This window comes from Anopheles marshallii, chromosome 3 (assembly GCF_943734725.1).
Source record: "Anopheles marshallii chromosome 3, idAnoMarsDA_429_01, whole genome shotgun sequence".
Lineage (NCBI taxonomy): Eukaryota > Metazoa > Arthropoda > Insecta > Diptera > Culicidae > Anopheles > Anopheles marshallii.
Window position 1 is genome coordinate 70,618,715 of NC_071327.1, and position 18,645 is coordinate 70,637,359.

An 18,645-nucleotide genomic window follows, 5' to 3' on the forward strand; every position below is an offset into this window, starting at 1 on the left:
GCGATTCACCAACCAGGTTGAATCAAAGTTCAAGCACAAGTTCGGAAACTTCTTCGTACAACAAAAGGGCATTTTTCCACCGTTTCGGACGCATTCGTAAAGGGTCGGCAGGGTCAGGTTCAGCGATCTCGATCTCGGATGGGGTGTTCTGTTGTTTTTTTTTTTGAAATCTCTAACAAACCTCTTTTGTTGCGGGACATGTTTGGGAGTTTTTACTCGTAGAATGTATTCTCTTTCGGGGGCGATTAGATCGCCACAATCATGGGCAGAGCAGGAGCGAACGATCGGTGATCGACACCGTGGGATGGAAGAGAAACGCCTTCGATTCTTTCGCCGTCGCCGAACCGGGTTATAAAACGGGAACAGTAGAATTCCACACCGGTCAGACACATATTGTGCCCTACCCGAAGCGGTACATCGGTATCCAACGGGTTCCCGCCAGTTGTCCAACTCGCGCGTTTTTGGGTATGCAACGACCGTAGGTGAAAGTGCTGCCCCCCTGGGAGGGGAAATCCGAACCACGCTTAGAAGCGCCGGCAAACCCGAAGCGGAGAACAGAATCCCAAAAGTGAAAGTGAAATGAATAAGGCTAATCTGTACGAGCAGGCGAACGGTGTGCAGCGGCGCGATGCGATGGAGATTTTGAAAGAATACGCACCCCTGCTCAGCTGTCGCCGGGGTGGCGAAGACGTTGCGCTGCTGGACATCGGTTGCGGGAGTGGCGATGTGTTGGTCGACTTCGTTCTACCCGTGCTCGGCCGGGGTACGACCGTTCCGGTGGGGCGCGCGCTGGGGACGGACATCTCGGAGCAGATGGTGCGTTACGCGCGCGAGTCGTACCGCCACCTGAAGACGGTCGAGTTCGATACGCTCGATATTGGAGCGAAGCTGGAAGCGTCAACACTTGCACGGTGGGGTCAGTTTAGCCACGTAACTTCCTTCTACTGTCTGCACTGGGTACAGAACCAACAGTAAGTACATCTGCAGGGAGTGATGCACCCAGACATAAATCGTAACACAGTGCGGTTCGGTGGTTTCCAGCACGGCTTTCTCCAACATTTACCAACTTTTGAAGACCGGCGGTGACTGCCTGTTGGTGTTTTTAGCCAACAATCCCATCTTCGACATATACAACCAACTGTCTCGTTCGCCCAAATGGTCCAAGTACATGTACGACGTGGAGAAGTACATCTCACCGTACCAGTACTGCGAGAACCCGGCTAGTGAGATCGAAGATCTGCTGTGCACGGTGGGCTTCCAGCACTATCAAATTCAGGTTCGCGACAAGCTGTACGTGTACGAGGGGTTGGACAATCTGAAGAGTAGGTGTAATAGTGCTGCAGTTGCCACAAAGCTCCAACTTTCATCTCCTTTTTCTATGCACCTTCCTTTGCAGGAGCCGTGTTGGCTGTAAATCCCTTCAGCGAACGGATGCCGGCCGAGCTGCAGGATAAGTTCTTGCTCGATTATATCGCTGTTGTGCGGGAGATGTATTTGGCGAAAGGTGCCACCGAGGAGAATGATGCAAATCTACAATTCATTTCACCATACAAATTGGTGGTTGTGTATGCGAAGAAGTAGTGCTCGACATGCGTCGAATCTGGACGGAATTCTTCACTTCTAATTTAGCTAATTTGTAAAAAAACAATATTTACTTCTAACCTATATGAAGGGGTTATTTATATACATCATCAATGTGTAATAAGCAGGAATTAGTAGTTAAGAATTGGAAGGGTTTAAATGATCTATACAAATATATACTCAATAAATAAAAGGTGCTTTCCGCAACACTCACTGTACGCTCAGCGCGCTTAGAGTACACAAAAAGAACTACACTACAACTGAGCTCACTGGATATTAACCACATTCCACCGAGCTAATGGCATTATTACTTTGTCCAAAGAAACCGTATCGAAACGTTGATAAGAAACGAGTTTGGCTACGCACCTCGCGTGCGTATGGAGGCTAATTAAAAACTGCATGAGTGTGACTTTATTAAGTTCACGTTCAGGTCGTCAACAAGGTCTAGATTAATTGTTTCTAGCGGGCTCTTTGCTGAGAAGTTGTAAGGGCTTTAGTTGGTGGAACGGTTTGCACCGTTCAATGTTGTGCAGTACCGTGCGAAGGTGACAGAACAAACGGAACCCATAACGTATTGTGGCGTTGTGATGATTGAATGGCCGTAAGATTGTAATGTACTAATATCCGGATGCTTTTTGCTTTTCTTCTCCCTCACACTCAACCACACAACCAGATGGCTGGAGGTGGCGACCCAAAATGGCAGAAAGATGCGTCCGACCAGAACTTTGACTACATGTTCAAGCTGCTCATCATCGGTAACTCGAGCGTCGGCAAGACCAGCTTCCTGTTTCGCTACGCAGACGACTCGTTCACCTCCGCGTTCGTGTCGACGGTAGGCATTGATTTCAAAGTGAAAACCGTGTTCCGCCATGACAAGCGGGTGAAGCTACAGATATGGGTGAGTTGGGTTTGCCTGGTGGCAAAGTATGAACATGGTAATGATATCTTCCTCGTTGCGCTTAGGACACTGCCGGGCAAGAGCGGTATCGCACGATAACGACGGCGTACTATCGTGGAGCGATGGGTTTCATCCTGATGTACGATATCACCAATGAGGAAAGCTTCAACTCTGTACAGGATTGGTAAGAACCAACTTATCGTTACTGAATTCATTTACTTTAATTTCCTTTTATGCCCGTATTGGTTTCATTGGCTTCATCTTTAATATTGATTAAGAATTGAGCAAAGACAGTACGAGAACTCACACGAATTGGCTAAGTTTTCAGAATTCAGAACTCCTACAGAGCTCAGCTGTTTTTCAAGCTTACAGACTTACATTAGAGTTAGTCGGAGAGGTTTATTTTGGAGTTGTTAGTTACTGAGGAAACTGAAGTGAGAAAGCCTCAGAAATAAGGGAGTGAAAGTTTATGAGCTCACGAGATTCAGAGCTCTTGATCAAGATCCCCCGAAAATGTTTTTTCTTCTAAGGACATTTAGGGCACTTCAGCTATCGTCTAATCCGTGAAACGTTTCATGAAACTTTTCATGCCAAATAATTTCAGCAATCGAGTTGGAGCACTCGTAAACCAGCTCTCGTGAGCTAGATCTCGCGCTGTAGCTCACCAAAGTGACCGTATCGATACAAGGTTCATAGCTTTCCCTCTTCATTACAGGGTAACACAAATAAAAACCTATTCGTGGGACAACGCACAAGTAATACTGGTCGGCAACAAGTGCGACATGGAGGACGAGCGAGTGATTTCCTTCGAGCGCGGCAAACAGCTAGCCGACCAGCTGGGTGTGGAGTTTTTCGAAACGTCCGCCAAGGAAAACGTACACGTGACGGTAGAGTATTCCATCCGTAAGCATTGAGACAGCGCACTAAAACAGTGTTTCCCACTTCTCTTCCTACCACCGCCAAATTCTGCAGGATGTGTTTGAGCGACTGGTAGACATCATCTGCGATAAGATGTCGGAGAGCTTAGATTCCGATCCAACACTGGTGGCCGGCGGTCCCAAGGGTCAACGGTTGACCGATCAGCCCGGCCAAGGGCCACCGAACGCGAACTGTAACTGCTAAAAGTTGCGCCCGCTGGCAATTGGGCACGGTCGGGGCTATCTTTCTGCGCTGGGATTATGGTTTTGGCGGTGTAACGTACAGAGAACAGAACAAAACAAAAACAAAGAACGTAAACCCCGTAAACTAAAACACACAAATATATTCCCAACACACAAACACACACAAGCAAAAAAAAAACACCTTTACGCACTCGTTATGCTCTCGTGCTGAAAGCAGTCCACGGAGGATTCAAAATCGTAGAAATGAGTTTCCTTGGCATATTAGGCAAGAAACAAAACAACAAACACAAACAGAAATTTACAAACACAAAAAAAAAACAAAACAACTTGGTTGGAACTAAAAATGCGGTGTACGATTGTTGCTAAATTTGTGACCAACATGGCACCGTGCTGGAAGTAGCTTATTATCCGGCAGTCCGTGAATTGGAATGTATGCAGGGGTACTCAATACAATTGGCCGTGGGTAGGATGAGCATTGCGCTAAAGGTGGTAAGGATTGTACTTTGATTTATAAATGGCTTTTCTTAACGACAAAAAGAAGCAAAAAAAAAAACAAAACACAAAATAACACGAAAAATGGAACAAAACAAACGCAAGTCTAACACTAATATAACGTACTACGAAAAACCAAATAACATAACTCACACACATACACACACACACTAAGCTGAAACAAAGGGATAAAGCTAAATTAATCCAACCAAAGCAGAATGATTATTAGAACCTATTCCGTAATTTAACGAAAGTATAACTTCAGTAAGTGCAGAAATATTCATATCGAAAACAAAACCAAAAAAAAAAAACAGAACACTCACACATACATTCGCAAAGAATTAATACATTCATCGTCATTATGTGTAGGGCTATTGGGGCCGGGGCTGGGGTTGGGGATTTATTGAGTTGCTGGTGGGCAGAAGGAGGCAAAACAAATGGGTGAAAATTGGACCCAGGCGTTAAAGTAGCGGCACAGGCGCGGCCTGTGCATAACCTAGAAATGGGAAATTTGTTCGTGTTTTTTTTTTATTTGTTGGTTTTTCCGGGCACGGTTCCGGAGTTTCGGAAAACGCGTCTACCGTACTGTAAAGCATATTAGCATTCACTTAGCAGAAAGGGCGTTGCGATGCGGACGCGATCGGAAAATCGGAGCGCATTTCTTGGTGCAACTGGTAGGCGGAGGACAAACGAAATGACAGCCGAAAAGATGGAACGAAGGTCGCGTGTAAGGCACATACCGCAGCAATCGTATCGTTGGGAGCCCTTGCTGGACCACCCATTCCGTTCGGTTGGTTTTTTATGTCTCTTCTCGGTTGGATTGTTTCGGCCGGCAGTTCGAACAAGCTCCCCGCAGAACGCAACCGAATCAGCCGCGTAAAGAGAGTGCGCTTCGTTTTTTTCCGGTCAGATCTCGGGCAGGGATTGCAGGGGTTACGCATTGTGTTTAGGTACGTTGTTCGTAGTGAGGTAGCGACAATAAGCTTCAAAGGGGTGAGGGCAACATTCCATTTTCACCATAGATGAGCCAGCATCAGTTATCCGTTACAGGGCACGAGTAGCTTGAACGTTTTCCCCGCGTAACCCAAACAAAAGGAGGGACATCGAATGGCAGCAGGGACGCGATTCGCTCGGGAGCTCAGACATAATGCCCAACCATAGGATACCTTTATCCCCCGCATACAACGTTATAGAAACAGTATTACAATGTACAGAATGTTGTTCATATGACGCCAGGTGGTTACATCATTCCCATTTAATTATTGCCATTTTGCGTACTTTGGGCTTCGGTTGCACTGAGAAGTATTGGAAAACCGCATCATCAGTTAACGTTAGCAGTATTGTAGGGCAAAGCAAACAAAAAAAACACACAATCGGTTTAAGTCAGTCGTCTTTGTTTGCCTCGTAAACCCCTCGTTTGACTCTCGCACGCAAAACGTAGTGAAATAGAACGGCACTAGCTGCATGTGTGTTTGGTAACGCAAATGACCAAAACAAACAAACAAACAACGTTATCCTGCATCGGTCGTTCAACCAATATCGGTGTGTCATGTATCATCCTCACTGTGCAAGAAAAAAAACCTACACATACACACAACATATAGCGTTTACAAGTTGGGACAAGTTTGCGTGTAGAACCTTTATTTAAGTCTAAGTAACAATCACATCGACTTCGAACGTAGTATAAACGGTATTGCACGGTTGAGGCGTGGCGGATAGTGTGCATTTAGGCGCCGGTGGGTCGGTGTCGGTGGTGTTTAAGCGGGCGCGATCGAGGCAAGCGGTCTGGTACGCGGCAAAACAGACACCAGTCAACGTCAAATTCAATTAATCGATGATAATTCAATGTTACAGAACAATCGACGTATGGGTGTGTGAGTGTGTGTGTATACGTTCATGTTTTAAAAAGAATTTTCCACAGATAATTCAACACCCCGAATATGCATCTACATGTGCCTACTAAGCAGCAGCAGCAGCAGCAGCGGCCGCAGCGGGTGGGTGTTGGAAGATATAGACGTTCCTCCTTAGCTTAAATTAACCGGTTAACACTGGACGGCACCTTGCCGTCCAATATAAAGTGTAAAATAATGGAAGCATCGCGACGTAACGCTATGTAACTATGCGTTACACCCCACTTACTCTTTTGGAAAGGCAGCTGTATCGGTAATCAAACAAACTGCCCGGTTGTGGTTTGGCGCAATTGCGATCGTTTCAGTACGCACGCCGGACGGATGATATGCGGACTCGTTTTCTACATATCGGTTTTTTTTTGTTTTGGTTTTGCTTGTGAAACAAAACTACTACAAGTTGACAAATCTTTTCACTCGTTATCGTTGGTAGTGCGTCAAACGTTTGCCACGTTATGCTCTTCAATCCTCATTCAAATCCTTTAGTACTTCACTTCAAGCGTTCAAGTTGTTCTACTCATGATTTACCTTCCGCTACCTGCACGTTTTGCAATGGAATAATGTACCAATCAGTACGATCACCTTCACATCTCACAGGAAACATTAATGCAATGTCGAGAAAGCGCATCGAAAGCGTATCAGAATCAGTAATGCAACTAAACATGCAACAGCCCTTTACAGTCATGGACAGGGTCGAACGTTCGTGGAATATGCGCACGTAATGCTAGTACTGTTTCTTAACCAACCAGGCCCGACGAAAACCAGAGCAAAGTAAATTATTGGTCATCATAATTGTTGTCATAATTAAAGGTATATATATACATACATATATATATATATATATATACATATATTTAGCAAAATATATACGAGGAAAATCTGGTCCTATAAATACGAAAGTATTGTTGGTTGTTCGTTTGACTGAGCATTAGACACCAAATGGGTAAGTAGTTCGTGTCGCTAGTTCTACGTGTTTGATTACAATATTAACGTTGAAATTAAAGAACTTCCAGGTTTTTAATCATTTTTTATGTTTTTTTTTCTTAATTAGGCATTAGGAAGACTCAATAAAACATCCATCTTTATCCGAAATTATGAGATTCATGGCAAAAGCCTTGGGTTCTGAAGTCGAATGCCGAATGTATATAAACTGCACGTAATCTATGGGTGGTTTTGTGTAGAAATTGATATTCAAGTGTGGAGAATTAGCAATATTACATGATATGTGGTGAATATCTAGTGTCTTTGTCCTATTGCGGATCCTACGAATGGCGGCCGCCTAGTGCCTTGCCCTAAAAAAAGCAGTTGACTAGGAAAAAGCAGTATGAATTATCCTCCGTTTCCTTTTCCGTGTTATAGAGGAGGCCCCGAAGTGTACCACCGGGGGCCACTGGAGAAATTGAAACTACTCCCCACTCACCCGTTGTAAACTAGGAGCCCCCAACTATCATTCCGCCCAGGGCCTCCAGGAGGATTGATTCGCCACTGTCCTTGTCAAATTTTATGGTCAAATACATGTTCGTTTAGGGTTAGGGTTAAAGATACAACTATCAACAGATAATTCAGTCGTTCCCAGCCAATGCTAGGATATGCATCTATATAGATCATCAAGATCTTCATCATAACCTAACAATGATCAGTACTGCATCATGATCCAACCACAAGAAAACTCTTGAGTACATCAAAGAGGACTTATGACACTTACCTACCCGTTCTTTTCAACCGTCAAATTGTATTAGACTAATGCAACAGTTCTCTTAATAGTCCATTTACTGATCTTTTCGGAAGATATTCTAATCCACCGTTTTACCCCTATTTGATAGTTCTATGCCGAAAGAGTGGAAGCATAGGAATTAGAAAGCGCTAAGGTGTTTGCAGGATACGTTAGTAGGTTTAACCTTTTTTTTGCATTTTTTTTACCGATAAAAGAATGAAATATTCTATCAACGAACATATTTTGTGATACGACGCTAATATGACGATGGCTTTATTCTATAGTATCGTCTCGAGCAAAAGCAGTAATAGTGGTGCTATTTAAATCCGCTAGGTGGCGCCACTGCAAGCTACCTGGGATTGCGTTTGCTTAGAGTTGTCGAAAAGAATTCTCCATATCTTGCAAGTTTCCTGTATTAAACATAATGCAAGGCATTTTTAAAAGGTGACGGCAAAACAATATGAATTCTTTTAACTGCAGCCAATATTAAAATAAAATGAAACACGAAAATAATAGGCTTAAGCTGAATATTCGTTAGACCTTCCACGCTGGTAGCAATTACCTTTGTGGAAAAGAGATACAAAGAATTGATAAAGAAGTAGAACTAACGGTCAAGTTTTGCTCCATGTAGTTGTGAGAGCTTCAGCAATATATTGTATAAATTTATCTGTTTTACACCAATGAAACTGGTTCTTGGTTTAAAGGACATATTTTCACAACATATTCCTTAACTTCTTGATTTATGATTCTTGACTACCTTCTCGAGTCATTCGATGGTGTAACATCACAGCAAGAGAACACAAAACCGTCCCAATTAATACAGATTTGTTGATTACTCAATTGTGACACAAGTATGAAATGAAAGCAGAACAATTCTTGACGTTTATTTTTCACTTGTAGAAGACTGTTTTATTCGTTTATTCATGTTTTAGTTGTTCCGCTATTTTAATGTGCAAACATTTTCCAACTCGCCTTAAATATTTCGCAATCGCCGTTAGTTCTTTGAGTAAGATTCCAAATTTCGAAATACATCAGCAAGCCATTACCCAAACGACAGCATTCCATCGAATGGCTCCCAGCTGTCATGCGAAACATTTCGAACATCCCACGACCGCGGCCGCCCCCTGCCAACCGAACCAGTGGTGCCCTTTCATCGCACAAGGGCTGCACGGCTGCATTGGGTGGAAATTTGTTCGAAAAGGCCTTTTCAAGGGTGGCGGTTTGTCCGGTTTCTTTTTCTCTCTCTCTCTCTCTCGCCTGTCACCCATGTTTGCCATCGCACAGTCGGACAGTTACGGTCCATCCTAGGCGCCCCGTGCGTGTCAAAACCCGTGATCGAATGAGTTTGCGAACGCAATCGCTCCGCACGAGAGAGGCAACACACTGGAGGCAGAACCCAAGTTCCGTTGTTCCAAGGGGGCGGCTGTTGATTAAATCCGTGTGGCAGCTCATTCGACACACCGTCGCACACGCACGCACGTAGGCACCCGTTCGTGTGTGTGTTTTTTTTTTCGCTGCTTGCGTGACGGCACTGTGAGTGAAAATTGTTAGATAAAAAAAAACACGGAAAACCACCCTCAGACAGGGACAGTGTGGTGGCCCAGTACAACAGTTCGACCACGGTAAAGCGGCGCTGCCAGGTCGGTCGGGGGTTTTTGGGGCGTTAATGCGAAAATGTTATTGCGGTTGTGCTTGAGGCGTGATCAATGAGGTAGCCTCTGTGCAGGAAGAGAATGCAAGCGAGATAGCGAGCAGAGATTTGTGTGTGGCAGTGAAGAGCAGAGTGAAGAGTGAATGGAAGGCGAAAGAAGGCAGCAGAATAGTGGCCCCACGGTACGGTGTCGGTGATCGCGTCTCGCCCCCCCCAAAAAGTGCGTGCGGAAGTTTGGGCCGACATTTCGCCAAGGTTCGTACATTGCTTCCGCCAGTGCGGGTTTTAGTGCAGATTGTGGGAACGGCGACGACCGTCGGCGTGCCTGTACAGTACAGTTCGCCACCACCCCACCCACCCCCTCCCGTGTACCTGTGTCCGCGCGCGTGTGCTTAGTGAAGAATAATCGCCTCAAGGCGCTAGTGGAATGCATGCGGGAGAAGCGAAGTGGCCACTGTGGTGAATCGAGATAGAGAAAAAAAGTGGATCGGAAGCCTCCCGCTGCAGGCAAGGGCAGACAGTGTGTGGGGTGACAGGGTTTGCAGTGTCCGGAACATTTGCGGGCTCTGGAACACGGGGCGTCAAGCGTTGACATCGGTTGCCTCTGCCTGCATAACCAGTCTGTGACCGCTGTGTGAGTTTTCCCTGTGGTGCGTTCGGGAGGACGCTAGCAAGTTCCACCCCTCCCGCCCCCCTAACGGCCCGCGATAGAGATATCTCGTGGTGGCGCATTATCCCACGTTGAGCCACCGAAACGAGGGCGAATTGGGCGATTTTCGGGGCAGCGAATGGTGGGCCGTTAGTGCGAATGCTGCCTACTGCATGCATGAAAGGCGTTGGTGGTTGGCTGTGGTGGTGCTAGTACAGGTGAGCGGTGTACCAGTGAGCGTGGCCTGGGCACAAGGGGCACCGTGGTGAAGCGTGTTTCTGGTGGAGGCAAGTTCGGAGGAAAACAGCGACCCGCACTGCGTCTGCGCGCTGCCGACGCTGAGTGTGAAAAGCGATGAAGTGAACTGCCCTTCAGTGCCTGTGCCGCACACAACGCATGCAATCATACGTGCTCACACACACACACACACACACGAACACACCCATACACGCGGAGAATATCTTGTACACACGCGCACACACAACTACACATTCCCCCCCACACACACACACACACACACATGAACGCAAGCAAGCACGCACGCACACACTGACTAGCGACTAGCGGACAGCGCCTTGTTGAGGAGTAGCACGAGGGCCACAGGATATTCGAAACTCGATTCAATCGATCGTTCAATTCGAACAGTGCGTGTCGGCGATGGCAGAGTGCTCCTGCGATACGGGTCGGTATCGTTCACCGCGCTACGTAGGAGGCGCTGCACGGTAGTGCGTTCGCGGGCAGCGGCTGCCGTTTTGTCCGTTACGGGCGTAACGTAACGCGAGGTAACGCGAGGGTCGGATACGGTGGTTGGCGCAGGTTCGCGCGTGTTACTGACCCCGGGTGCACGGACACCCCCTCATACCGCGTGTGTCGTGTGGAACAGTGGTGTGTCGTAAGAGCCTCGACAGTCGGGAAAACCCTCGCCCCTCCCCCCCCCCCGGATGATGGAGCCGGACGTAGCAGTCCCATCATCAGCATCATCATCGTCTTCATCGCTGTCATCGTCCTCGGCGTTATCGTGGTCGTCTGGTGTCACCGGACTGCTGTGAGCATATTGGGGGATTTGCGGTGCTGCGGATACGCGAACCGGATTTGGGAAAGCGCTCCCAAACGCTCGAGCACTCGGCACTGCGCTCCCACCATAGCCGCCCACCCGTCCCCCGCCACACATTCCAAGCCATCCAAGGAGCTAACGGATGTCGTGTTTAACACCAGCAAGTGTCGATGCAGCGAGGGGGCTCAAAACAGTGCCCCCTAGTTCGTTCTTTTGAGGCATGTCGTAATGGCAAGGGAGGTAGGTATCCGTATGCGCCGTATATTGGGGCCCACACCATACCGGGACGGCCCAACTGTCAAAACAGGGACCATCGAAACGCCCGATGCTGCACACACACACACGCGCGCGCGCTCGCTTACCCATCATGATTGAATGGGTGTGTGCGAACACACGTACGCAGCAGTGTGCCCACTCTCCCCCCTCCCCCCCTCAAAAAAAAAAACCCACCCGAAGGGGGTGGAAGAAGGGTGAGAATGGGTCCCGATCCCGAGGCCACCAACCTGACAGCTTCCGTGGGCGGGTGAAAAGGTTAATGAAAACAATCCCTAGTTGAATATACACCCCCCCCCTCCTCCCCCCCCCCCCCCATGCACCGACCGTTTGACAGATGGGAAGCCATCGTTAAGTATGCCGCTGGTCGGATGCGTTACCGTAGGGTGCCTGTCAAAACACGCGACTAGGTCACGGTTTTTTTTGTGGGATGTTTCCGCGCAATCCGCTTCATTCATGGTTTCGAACCATGCTATAGAAACCGTGCTATAAAAGCTCACTTGTTAGTGGCACTTTCATTTTATAGCAAGATGAAGCTGTCAAAATTTAAATGTCACAATACCCTCCCCAGAATTCGCGTGCACCCAAACGAACTCCAACAGTGGAACTTTGTGGTTCGGATATGAGTTTATGCTTCACGTGCGGACTTTAACAGCGGGTTTTCCTGCAGGAGCTTCCACGACCTGTACGAAAGCATCCAACCAGTATGGTCGTGTTCATACGGCATGCAGATGATCATAAGTGCAGGAGTGCCTGTCATCAGTGTGAAGGAACTCGTTGCTCCTCCGGAAGGATGCTGTGAGTGCCAAATGCTCTCACGCACACACAGTCACTGTGGACACCCAGGGAGCAAGCACTCCCAGGAACTTCACGCCACAGAGAGAGAGAGAGACTGGGAGAGCGCACTGAGAGCAGCGTGCGAGCCACCTGCGAGAGTGGCCAAGAGAACGCACATCGGGATAGGTCAGCATGCTGCAAACGGCTCTTCAGTAAGTGGTAGGCGCCCTCTCGCTGGAAAAATAGGGATCGCTTTTCGCGCGGTGCGCTGCTGTGTGTGTGTGTGTGTGCACCGATTCGGGAAGCACGGTGCCAACGGGAAGCACGGCAGGCCAACCCGTTTTTGCTCTGCCTTTTTTTTCGTTGTTTCGTTTCGTTGTTGCTGCACGCCAGTGACAGTGCGGTGGTAGTAGTGGTGGTGGCGTTCCGTTTTTCAGTACATAAGGGGATTGTAAATTTATTGCATTGCCACAGCGACTACTTTGTCCGAAACGAGGTTACACGACCGTGCCACACCGTAAACGACCGACTGTCGATTGCCAACTTTCGGTCATGAGGGCAGTGCACTTTGTGTCATCGTGGCCGTAGCAATCACGTCGAGGTCGCGCTGTACCGCTACACCGTGCGCCGTGGGTTTGGTTGGGTTTAATTGCGCGCGACGCGAGCCACGGTTTGGAGGTCCCTCGTGGGACATCTTGTGTGTGTGTGTGTGTTTTGGCAAAAAGCAGTGGAGTTGTTAAAATATTTTCGCATCACACTGCAATATGGACTCGCGGGTGCTGGCATTGTGTTCGGCAAGTACCAGTGCCTGAAGCACAGCGTCCTTCCATCACGATCAGTGCGAGCAGTGTCTGACAATCAAGGAATCGTTGATGGCGATAAGCCACGTTGTGGTACACGATAAGGCTCGAAAACGTTAAGAAGCTTCCTGCCCGCACGCTTAGCGCTGTATTGGGGGAAGAAGTTGGACATTTAGACAGCCAAGAAGCTCGGAAAAATCCTCCCCCCCCCCCCCCCCATTAAGCCACCCCGAACAGCACGGAGTGTGGAACAGTGCGAACCGGGACTGAAAGAATAATCTCCCCACCGAAAAAAGAAAAGGAAATCTGTCGAAAGGTTCTAGCGGAGTAGTCACGGGTCGTAAAAGCAAGTGGCAAGTTTCGTAGTGAAAATGTAGGCCAAATCCGTTGTGCCGTCTATTATGTGTGGTAGCTATCCCGCTCGCGTTCGCTACATAAGCAGTACATAGAGCGTACCATCTTGGCTGACCGTTGCACGGGAAGCTCTCCACCGCTGGTCGGGGACGACGCAAGAATAACGGGGCGAGAAAGCGAATTCCTGCTTTGTGTGTGTGTGTGTGTGTGTGTGTGTTTTTTTTTTGTATATTTGTCCCCCTTGCGTGAGCCTAGTGAGAAGCGCAAGGAGTTGCTGCGAGTGAACTTTGCGCTGTCAAACGACGTGTGGCCCACATGTAGTTGGGTTTTGGGAGCTGCTGGGAAGTTAGTGGCGTTTTATCGAAACATTTTGTCGGACACTTTCGCCTACCATAAACATACAGCAAATAGGGACGGATTGGCGTCGTTCTAAGGAAGGATTTTTTGGTGTATTTTTGTCTGATATCAGAGTGATAACACCTGCAATTTGCCAGCGTATTTTTGTATGACTAGCTGGAATAAAGGCTGCAGGGCTTCAACCCATACTCGCTGTGATAGAAAAAAAAGTTGTGCTCGTGTCGTATTTGCTCCCAGTTCCTGCCGTTCCTGCAGTATCATTCCGCGACCATCCTAACCTAGGTCAATGTTTAGTTTTGCAATTGTTCGTCCGCTCCAATCTTCACCAAAGCACCAGTGCCAAAGCAAACAGTTTCGGCCGCGATCACTGCAGTTTGCACCGGATGCACGTGTGCCCTAGTTAGAGCTGCTACCCCTGCTAATGCCTGGTTGGGATTCCGCGCCCGTGTTGCATCACAATAAGGAGGACGCGCCGCGCGCTGTCCAGCAAGTCGGTGGATCGGTGCATCATCGATCGAAGCCGCGTTAAGCCGTGCGGAAGCCACAACGAATCGGGAAGACAAACAACACAAACGCACGTGAAGTACGCTATGACCGGAAGCGCACCACAATGCGGTCGGAGGCATTTTTCGCGATCTTGAGGCGACCGGTGAGGGACGGTCCGGATTCCACTGGTACGCCGATACCCGTAGGCGTTCAAAAGTAACGAAAAGCGAAAAGAAAAACACATTGTGTTCTACCCCCTGCTGGCGAGGGGGGGTCGGATCGAGGGTTCGTTTGGGTGGTACCGAGCTGCCCCATGGTGCATTGATTTTGGGGGAGTTTGTGTGTGTGTGTGTGTGCAGCAGCAGCATCCGGCGTGCAATAGTTACTGAAGATGTGGTCTGCAGCACTATGTACATTGGGCGTTTCGAAACCGATTTGGGGCTGCAACTGTTTGAACTTTCGCCAAGGAATGTCCGTGGTACGTTTGGGTTTGTTTTTTTGTTGCCGCTGTGCCGCAATTTGGTGTACAGCACAGTAACTTTCGTTGCGAAACGGAAAACCCGATTTTTCCCCCCCCCCCCCCCCCCGTCGGAGCCCCGGTCCCGATAGTTTCTCAACTACAATCCCGGTTCTTTTCTTTTCCCACCCGCAGGAGTCTCGTGGCAAGAGGCCTTTAAAAATCTGGGACAGTTGGCGCAATGTCCGTAAAGGTCTCGTAGTAGGTAGCTTCGAGGAGCTAATAGTTAGAGGTACGTGTCAACCAATGGTCATTTGCCACAATTGTTTTTTTGCAGCACGGTGTGTGTGTGATTGTACGCGTGCCAGTCTACTGCAACATGAGCCCAAAGCAGCGGATGCATAAATCGGGATGCAGAAGGTAACGATTAGGACATCAGGCAGCACCGTTCCAGCAAAAAAAAAGCCATCGGTCCCTTAAAATAAAACACACACAAGTCAACCAACAACAACAGGAAAAAAAAACCTTCCCCATTTCACACACATCCTTACGCGTCGATTCCAAAAAAGGTAGTACATACGCACGGGGAACAGGAACAGGTCCGTCGACGAAACCGAAGCGTGGATCGAACATTCAGTGAGTGGAATGCAAGTGACCGAGTAATGGAAAGTAGGCCAAACTAGGACACAACGAAACTGCCATTGCCAATTATGACTGGCAATGCGAGAGAGAGAGAGAGAGCCCGCGAGAGAGAGAGGGAGAGGGATATGAATGCCTGGAAGAATGGCTGAGTAGAATTGGCCATTTTGAAGGGATGCTGCCGAGCGAAAGCGAAAATCTTACTGCAAGAGCGTGAACAAATCCTCCCCCCCCCCCCTTCCTCCCCTCTCTCCATTCGAGAATGCGGGAGATTGCGTGAGAGCGTGCGAGAGTGAGCGAAAAATGCAATCAAGCGAAAGTGAGTGAGTGGAAAACCTGGAACGCTGGAAAATCGGTTTTTCACGTGTGGGTGGTATTGAGTGTGATGGCTTATTACCCATTACCAACCAGCCGCCCGACTGTCACCGTGAGTGCCCCGTGCTGAGATGTGTGTGAGATGAGATAAAGCGAGAGAAAGAGTGTGAGAGCGCGCGGAAAATCTCTCCGTGCGACGACCTAGTGGGAAAATGGTGAAAAAATTGTACGACGCTCCAGCAGCACTGGACACCATTCTTCGATTTCTGCCAGCCGAAAGCACACCCGGAATGGTGTAAAATATCGCCCACATCGCCGCGCTAGTGGTGAACCGAAACCGAACCAAGTGTCAAAACAGTTGCAAAAACGAACCAGCAAGTTGGTCGATTCCAGCGCGTGGAACGATCGGTGGAATTTCTTGTAGGCGAGGCTTGACACGGGAAGGATACGCGTACACCCTATTTTCCAGTTGTGCGGTAAGATTGTGAATAATGTAGGCTCTCTCGCTACGGTACGGAGGCATCGCTGGTGCGCTAGCGGACCACCAATGGCAGAAGCAACATTCAATAAGCCCACACCACCCGTGCTGCAAAAATCAAGAATTGTGTGTTTTTTCCCCTATTTGTACTAAAAAAAAAAACACGGTTTATATATCTGCCTGTTACTAACCCCCCATTCTCATCCCTCCCCCAAAAAAAAAAACACCCAAAATAGGAAAAGATAAATTAGGAGTGCCAGCCTCCGAACCCGTGCGACTGGTGTTGGAATGCGACGGTACGCAGGTCGAGGATGGCGAATACTTCAGGACGTTAGCGAACAATACGGTGCTGCTCCTACTGCGACAAGGTGAACGCTGGTACCCGACGGGTGTCGATGTAATAAAGGCTGGTAAGTGGCTGGGCCATTTTCCTTTTTTTTTCCCCCGCTACACAGATGGTTCCAACCTTTTATGTGTCTTTTTTCTTTCTCTTCCCACACACACACACACACACATACTCTCTCTTTCTCTCTCTCACACACACACTCGCCTATCCACCTGTGTGCCGGTAGCGATATCAGCAATACCAAAGATCGTTTGCGAAACAATACATGCATTGGAGCTGCAGGATGAAACACCCTCCTGGAAGATTATGGATAACAAGGGTCGAGTCACAGTTGTGTTGCATTGGGATCAACGGCAGGGCGGTGGTCAAGGTGGTGGCGGCGGCAGCAGCAGCAGCGGTGGTCCCGGTGCCGGTTTAAGCAACGGTCCGACGTCGGACAAATTTTCCCCGTCGAAGAAAAGCCTCTCGACGCAGAACTCGATCGACAAGTCGTCCGTTTCGAGTCAGCCGCGCTTCCCCAGCCCCCAGATCACCGTGATCAACCACGATGATCCGCAGTCGCAGATGTACCATTCCGCCCGGCGGCTCTCGAAGCAGGGCGGCTCGTTCGACAGTGCGGTCGGGGCGGTGCACGTGCACACGCCCGAGTGTGCGCACCATGCGCATATGCCCACGCGGGCCGGCAGCCCCGGTGCGACCGAGTGTGACTTTCACTGCTGCGCACTGCACGAGGAGGGACGGAAGATTGCGGTGCACAAGAACGTCGCGACGTCACCGATACAGGACGGGTCGGCGAGCCCGCAACCGCCGCCGAGCAGCCTGTCGGACAGCCGGCGAACGTCCACGACCAAGGGGCACGTGCGGTTCCTGGACATCGGACCGGAGCGGGACAGTTCCGAGAGCGAAACGGAGAACACCGTCATGGAGGACGAAACCGTGACGTCCGAGAAGTTTCTGCTGCTGATCGACCAGCTGTCGGTCGATCAGAAGCGCCACCTCAGCATCAAGGACATCGGCATCATACTGGAGCGGCTGAGCTCCAAGATACTGGACGTGGAGCGGTTGGACCGCGAGAGCGAGTCGGACGATTGCTACAACTGGACGATCAAGGCAACGATACGTGGCGATGCGCTGCGCGAGCTAGGTGTTATTTATAATGGAAACTATTACGCAATATCAGAGCATCCGGGCTACAAGGAGGAGAACGAGGAGAACGGCGAGGATGCGGAGGAGGAGGACGAGGATAGATTATAAACAAGCAAACACACACACACACCTGCCCGAGTACATCGGCGAGACTGTTTTGTGTTTCGTTTTCCCTTTTTGCGGTTCGATGCGCTGAGAGTTAGAACAATCCCGACCCACTCGCCACCGGGCACACGTATCGGGATGGGTGTGGGGGGGGGAGGAGATGTTTGGCTCCTCCCGAGCTACCCAACGGTGTTTAGTGATTATCTTTGTATTTAGGGCTCCACCGTCGCGTGGCGGTACATAGTAGCAGCCGTTCGAGCACGTCACCTCACACGCGCGCGCGCGCGGTTCTCTCATATTGGGGAGGCTCCCGATTGAGGGGACGATTTGTTTTGGAGCCACAGCCAAGCGGAACCGGAAATACTAGTATTTATCTGTGTGTGTGTGTGTGTACCGGAGAGTTTTTGTAAACCTTTGGGGGGAGATAGTGGAGAGAGAGAGAGAGGCGGACAATGTGTGGGGCTAAGTGTGAGACACAGCAATCCACAGTGACAGACAAACTCACAAGAACACACTATTCCTCATTAAAAAAAAAGAAACACACACACACACGTAGAGCTAACCAGAGCACATCCAACTACTACTGTGTAGCATTTTGTATGGCGTACGGATTCCTTTTATGCGGTTGATCGGTCACAACCCGATCGGTTTAGTCGGTTTGCCGGGTGCGATAATGCGTGGTGGGACGTGAATGGTGCCAAAAAATCAGGACAAATCTGTCTCCACGCTACAGCGGGGGTTCAAATGGCACAAAAAAAAGCGGAAAAAGAAGAGACAAAAAACACAAACAAAACTTACGAGTTGCATAACGTGCACTAGTTATCCACCAAGTGCAGTTCAGTACCGGATGTCTAAATAGGAGCATCACAACAGGTAAAGAAGAAGAAGAAAAATAAAAAAAATTGGTTACACTAGTTCAAACAAATCAACAACAACAACAACAAAAAAAACAAATAAATTAAACACTAATACACAAGACAAAATGGAAAAAAAAACAATGGGCGTGCTGCAGCGCCAGAGTGAGAACTCGTTAGTATAAAATAAA

General features: G+C 48.8%; 3 protein-coding genes across 4 annotated transcripts; all 3 read left to right on the forward strand.

The window, feature by feature from the left end:
- Positions 1 to 579: 579 nt before the first annotated feature.
- On the forward strand, positions 580 to 1,581 carry LOC128714608 (juvenile hormone acid O-methyltransferase). The gene is made up of 3 exons (XM_053809482.1): positions 580 to 971; positions 1,042 to 1,322; positions 1,397 to 1,581. The coding sequence occupies exons 1-3, from the start codon at positions 580 to 582 to the stop codon at positions 1,579 to 1,581; spliced, it is 858 nt and encodes a 285-aa protein (XP_053665457.1).
- Positions 1,582 to 2,254: 673 nt separating this feature from the next.
- LOC128711346 (ras-related protein Rab-3) lies at positions 2,255 to 3,603 on the forward strand. The gene is made up of 4 exons (XM_053806215.1): positions 2,255 to 2,479; positions 2,545 to 2,663; positions 3,195 to 3,366; positions 3,452 to 3,603. Exons 1-4 carry the CDS (start codon positions 2,255 to 2,257, stop codon positions 3,599 to 3,601), a joined length of 666 nt encoding a protein of 221 aa, XP_053662190.1. The 3' UTR covers positions 3,602 to 3,603.
- Positions 3,604 to 11,197: 7,594 nt separating this feature from the next.
- Positions 11,198 to 17,603, forward strand: LOC128716087 (uncharacterized). Of its 2 annotated transcripts, none has more exons than XM_053811007.1 (4): positions 11,198 to 11,307; positions 14,767 to 14,863; positions 16,240 to 16,413; positions 16,576 to 17,603. In XM_053811007.1, the coding sequence occupies exons 1-4, from the start codon at positions 11,296 to 11,298 to the stop codon at positions 17,601 to 17,603; spliced, it is 1,311 nt and encodes a 436-aa protein (XP_053666982.1). In that variant the 5' UTR covers positions 11,198 to 11,295. The 2 variants fall into 2 exon arrangements, with proteins under 2 accessions (XP_053666982.1, XP_053666981.1); XM_053811006.1 differs by lacking the exon at positions 11,198 to 11,307 and adding an exon at positions 14,486 to 14,592.
- The last annotated feature ends 1,042 nt before the right edge of the window (positions 17,604 to 18,645 follow it).

Bases quoted from the DNA above. Each gene is read 5' to 3' on its own strand.
- LOC128714608 (XM_053809482.1), top strand. From the start codon at position 580: ATGAATAAGGCTAATCTGTACGAGCAGGCGAACGGTGTGCAGCGGCGC. The intron at 972-1,041 runs GTAAGTACATCT...GGTGGTTTCCAG, and splicing joins CACTGGGTACAGAACCAACA to CACGGCTTTCTCCAACATTT. The intron at 1,323-1,396 runs GTAGGTGTAATA...CTTCCTTTGCAG, and splicing joins GGGGTTGGACAATCTGAAGA to GAGCCGTGTTGGCTGTAAAT.
- LOC128711346 (XM_053806215.1), top strand. From the start codon at position 2,255: ATGGCTGGAGGTGGCGACCCAAAATGGCAGAAAGATGCGTCCGACCAG. The intron at 2,480-2,544 runs GTGAGTTGGGTT...CGTTGCGCTTAG, and splicing joins GGGTGAAGCTACAGATATGG to GACACTGCCGGGCAAGAGCG. The intron at 2,664-3,194 runs GTAAGAACCAAC...TCTTCATTACAG, and splicing joins TTCAACTCTGTACAGGATTG to GGTAACACAAATAAAAACCT.
- LOC128716087 (XM_053811006.1), top strand. From the start codon at position 14,506: ATGTGGTCTGCAGCACTATGTACATTGGGCGTTTCGAAACCGATTTGG. The intron at 14,864-16,239 runs GTACGTGTCAAC...CACCCAAAATAG, and splicing joins CGAGGAGCTAATAGTTAGAG to GAAAAGATAAATTAGGAGTG. The intron at 16,414-16,575 runs GTAAGTGGCTGG...GTGTGCCGGTAG, and splicing joins TGTCGATGTAATAAAGGCTG to CGATATCAGCAATACCAAAG.